The 5201-nt window shown below is 37.9% G+C and overlaps 1 protein-coding gene across 2 annotated transcripts in view; it reads left to right on the top strand.

Annotated features, from left to right (window-relative positions):
- Window positions 1-779, top strand: part of LOC138023856 (cell adhesion molecule DSCAML1-like) — a 13005-nt gene extending 12226 nt beyond the window's left edge. For both annotated transcript variants that reach the window (XM_068870939.1, XM_068870938.1), the window contains one exon: window positions 348-779. In XM_068870939.1, the coding sequence (XP_068727040.1) occupies window positions 348-636 (289 nt within the window). In that variant the 3' untranslated portion in view covers window positions 637-779. The remainder of the gene's footprint in view (window positions 1-347) is intronic.
- Window positions 780-5201: the final 4422 nt, after the last annotated feature.

The following is a 5201-nucleotide window of genomic DNA, read 5'->3' as shown; positions in this document are numbered from 1 at the left end:
AGGGTGGGTCTAAGCTGCAGGGTATCATTAGGAAAGGTGTAGGGTTGTTCAAATGATGATCTGTGACCCAAATCTCATTTAAGCCTCAGTGGATTGGTCTCGCGTAGTCTCAGAGTTGCATAAACAAAACAAAAAGATAGCAAGAAAGGCTGTAGTGAAAGCTCTATTTTGTTTATGGTCCACAGGTAAAGCACTCTTGGCCAACTATTAGGGATAAGCCCCATTCCTTCTGCGACCTAAAATAAAATTCGTTGTGACGTTGCATGAGTCCCATAACTTACTGAAACCTTTTCCGCATCTGGATAGCTGTAAATGATGATGTTACTTTGTGTTGTTGTTTTTTTTAGGACAGCAAAGGATATTAAACCACTGAATTCCTGCGAAATTCCTCCGGAGAGAATAGAATCATTGGAAGAGGTGGGTCAAGGAGCATTTGGGAAGGTGCACAAAGCCAAATTGATTGACGGATTGGAGTTCTTTAACAAGAATACCAAAGACTGGTGTGAGAAAAATTTCAAGTACAAGATCGTTGCTGTTAAAGAATTACATGGTGGGTATGAAAGTGTCTATTCCTTGTATGGATCACACACCGAAGTAATTACCTTGCATTTGTATCCCGGGAGTCAATTAAGGTAAATAAGTACGCAATGCAAGCATCAACTATTTAGCTTCGACTTCAACTGCATTGTAAAAATTTGAATGCTTGTTCTAGAGAACTTCAATTCATGTATCGCTCTTTGGTTGGGGTTTTGGATGACGTCATGGTAAGAGGGTGACCTTGTGACTCCTACACCAACTGATTTGAATGTCATTACAATTATAGCTTTATGTCGATGAGCGTGATTGCACTCATGTCATGACACTGCATGCAACACCAAACGACTCTCAAGGGTAAACCGGTTTAGGGCGATTAAAGGACTAATTTACGGGCTTGACTTCGAAATAAAGTGTTCTTGATGTAGGGATCAGGGACACGTGATTTATTCCCTTGACTCAATAAGCTGTAAACTGAAATTTTATTTAACAATTTTTCCGCGAGCGCACATCAGATATGAGATTGTAAACAGCCAATGAGGCGAGTAATGTTAAGTTGGCGATAACCAGTCTCATATCCAACAAGTGTGAATGAAATAATTGTTTTATAAAATTTTTATTACTTTCTGAAAGCTTGGACATTTGGAAATCATGGCCAATTAGCTTCCAGCTTGGCAACACTTGACACAATCATTTTATATATTAGAGCATACAGTATATGACCTGATCAATGAGATTGAGTGAACCAATCAGAAAGCTAAAAACGCAATATCCGAGGTCAAAAATTCAATAATGAAATATAAACAGGTATAAGCCACTGAAGTACTCCGGAAAAATCCTGTCTGAGTATAAATTATAGCTCCACGTGGTAATAACATATTGCTGAAAAAAACTAATGATACCTCGATTGCTAGCGAATTTAAAACGATATCAGACCAACTGTAAAGACCACGAGGACAATAAACTTAGTTTAAAGGATTAGACTTGACAACTACTAAAGTTTGTAAAATAAACTTAATTACTGAAAACCTTTTTTACAAAACCCATGCAACAATGATTAAAAAAATGCCAAAGATTTAAACTAATTACTCGCTTATCAGACCTTCGCAAGCTTCTAAGTGACAGTTACTGCTTTAATCAGAGCTTCTGATTTGTATCTCACGGAGGCACGGTAGCTACTGGCAATTAAAGACTCTACATGAAGGTTTTTCTAAACTCCATTGTGCCCTGTATTAGAAAAAACGGAAATGCTTCAATCATGGACAAAAGTGTTGGGAAGGTAACCTCATTTTACAGAATCCCCCCTCCCCCTTTTCAATGTTGGATTTTCCAGGGAAAAAAAATGGTGACTTTTCTTACCTGAAGAACTCTAACATTGAATATGGGGAAGGGGGGGCCACAAGAGCATGGTATTTCCCAAATACTTCAGGCAATAGTTAGAAAAATCGAATTAGGTGTGAAGTGAGCTGATGCCCGCAACCTTCCCAACAACTTTTGATCACGATTGTCTGAAAAAGGTCGAAGCGCAATAAATGCGATTTTATACACGTGGTTTCATTCCTTTAACAGAAACTCGAAGAAGTGGCAAGATATTGGCATTTCGATATGTTTCGTTCAAGTTATTGCTGATAATCCATGGAACCGTAATTATGGAGAATAACAACTGCATATCTTCCGTACATTTTGTGTTATACGCCAAAAACTGTTTACAGTTGTTTTCAGACAATCATGGACAAAAGTGTTGGGAAGGTAACCTCATTTTACAGATACCCCCCTCCCCCTTTTCAATGTTGGATTTTCCAGGGAAAAAAAATGGTGACTTTTCTTACCTGAAGAACTCCAACATTGAATATGGGGAAGGGGGGGCCACAAGAGCATGGTATTTCCCAAATACTTCAGGCAATAGTTAGAAAAATCGAATTAGGTGTGAAGTGAGCTCATGCCCGCAACCTTCCCAACAACTTTTGACCACGATTGTCTGAAAAAGGTCGAAGCGCAATAAATGCGATTTTATACACGTGGTTTCATTCCTTTAACAGAAACTCGAAGAAGTGGCAAAATATTGGCATTTCGATATGTTTCGTTCAAGTTATTGCTGAAATCAAGCTCAAATAACGTCTTCATATTTTCTTTTTGATAATCTCGCAAATAGTAACGTGGGATGTTTACGAAATGAATAAGAATAATTCCCAGTGAGCTGTACTATATATCTATTTGCTGTTGTTAGATATGCAATATTTGCCATAAATACGTAATAGATTTTGCTAGGATAGATCGTAAGTGGCTTCCAAATGTTATTGAACCCTGTGTGTAGCCTCGAGGATCAGGTTACAGTCATATACTTAGTCAATGCTACACAGTTCTCCTCAACAGTACTCCATACATTCCGAGGAAAATGTCGCTATTTTGTTCGTCTTTGGGTTCAACTAAGCGCTTAGTGGTGACCATTGTAATCCAAACTTTGTTTTTCATAGGATTGCAGACTGTAAAGTTTGGTTTTAAACACTATCTACACAGTACTCCATCGAACGAATATAAATGAGAACCTATTACTCAATTAATCTTTTAAGTTCCCGCAATAGAAGGGAGTACTGTTCAAAATGAAGGAATTTCTTTATTCCAAGGGACAAATTCACAATCAGTTACTTTGTAGTATTAAATTCTATCCATAACCATTCAAGTTGTATCGAAACGTACCTCACTGGCCTCAAAAATCGCCACATACTTCTGGAGTACTGTGTGGAGTACTGCGTGAAACACCGTTTTGTAGTCATGTATTAACAATTATACGTCAATAGGTCGCCATTCACTCTCGCTACATCACCTGAACGCCATCTAAAAATGCGTTTGCTTAATAAACCGGGAAAAAAATAGTACAACAACAAATTTTCAGCTCCAAGCACATGGTTTACATGTCTTGGTGAGGTTTAAATTAGGCAAAAAAAGAACCTTTGCTATATTACCATTGTGGGAGTAACTCAAAGAACAATACGTCGACCATTAACAGGCCACTTGTCTTCTAAATATTTTGTATATTTTGCACGAATTGTACCTCTAGATACCAAATTTACGCTGCAATACGTTTTTAAGTGGTGAACTTCATGAAACAGAACGGCAATTTTACGGAGAAAGGACTTTCAATGCGCATTGTTGTACCGGTCCTAAGATACTGTTGTAACGCAATATTGTGTCACGGAAAACCACTCCTCGGAGTGAGCACATAGGTGGCTTTAGCAAATTCCATGTTCTGAGACTGGAGCCCAAAAACAACGACAATAAAGATAATCCATGGAACCGTAATTATGGAGAATAACAACTGCATATCTTCCGTACATTTTGTGTTATACGCCAAAAACTGTTTACAGTTGTTTTCAGACAATCATGGACAAAAGTGTTGGGAAGGTAACCTCATTTTACAGATACCCCCCTCCCCCTTTTCAATGTTGGATTTTCCAGGGAAAAAAAATGGTGACTTTTCTTACCTGAAGAACTCCAACATTGAATATGGGGAAGGGGGGGCCACAAGAGCATGGTATTTCCCAAATACTTCAGGCAATAGTTAGAAAAATCGAATTAGGTGTGAAGTGAGCTGATGCCCGCAACCTTCCCAACAACTTTTGACCACGATTGTCTGAAAAAGGTCGAAGCGCAATAAATGCGATTTTATACACGTGGTTTCATTCCTTTAACAGAAACTCGAAGAAGTGGCAAAATATTGGCATTTCGATATGTTTCGTTCAAGTTATTGCTGAAATCAAGCTCAAATAACGTCTTCATATTTTCTTTTTGATAATCTCGCAAATAGTAACGTGGGATGTTTACGAAATGAATAAGAATAATTCCCAGTGAGCTGTACTATATATCTATTTGCTGTTGTTAGATATGCAATATTTGCCATAAATACGTAATAGATTTTGCTAGGATAGATCGTAAGTGGCTTCCAAATGTTATTGAACCCTGTGTGTAGCCTCGAGGATCAGGTTACAGTCATATACTTAGTCAATGCTACACAGTTCTCCTCAACAGTACTCCATACATTCCGAGGAAAATGTCGCTATTTTGTTCGTCTTTGGGTTCAACTAAGCGCTTAGTGGTGACCATTGTAATCCAAACTTTGTTTTTCATAGGATTGCAGACTGTAAAGTTTGGTTTTAAACACTATCTACACAGTACTCCATCGAACGAATATAAATGAGAACCTATTACTCATTAATCTTTTAAGTTCCCGCAATAGAAGGGAGTACTGTTCAAAATGAAGGAATTTCTTTATTCCAAGGGACAAATTCACAATCAGTTACTTTGTAGTATTAAATTCTATCCATAACCATTCAAGTTGTATCGAAACGTACCTCACTGGCCTCAAAAATCGCCACATACTTCTGGAGTACTGTGTGGAGTACTGCGTGAAACACCGTTTTGTAGTCATGTATTAACAATTATACGTCAATAGGTCGCCATTCACTCTCGCTACATCACCTGAACGCCATCTAAAAATGCGTTTGCTTAATAAACCGGGAAAAAAATAGTACAACAACAAATTTTCAGCTCCAAGCACATGGTTTACATGTCTTGGTGAGGTTTAAATTAGGCAAAAAAAGAACCTTTGCTATATTACCATTGTGGGAGTAACTCAAAGAACAATACGTCGACCATTAACAGGCCACTTG

Source organism: Montipora capricornis, chromosome 11 (assembly GCF_036669925.1).
Source record: "Montipora capricornis isolate CH-2021 chromosome 11, ASM3666992v2, whole genome shotgun sequence".
NCBI lineage: Eukaryota > Metazoa > Cnidaria > Anthozoa > Scleractinia > Acroporidae > Montipora > Montipora capricornis.
The sequence above is the reverse complement of the archived record's forward strand: the minus strand, read 5'-3'. Positions and strand labels throughout refer to the sequence as shown.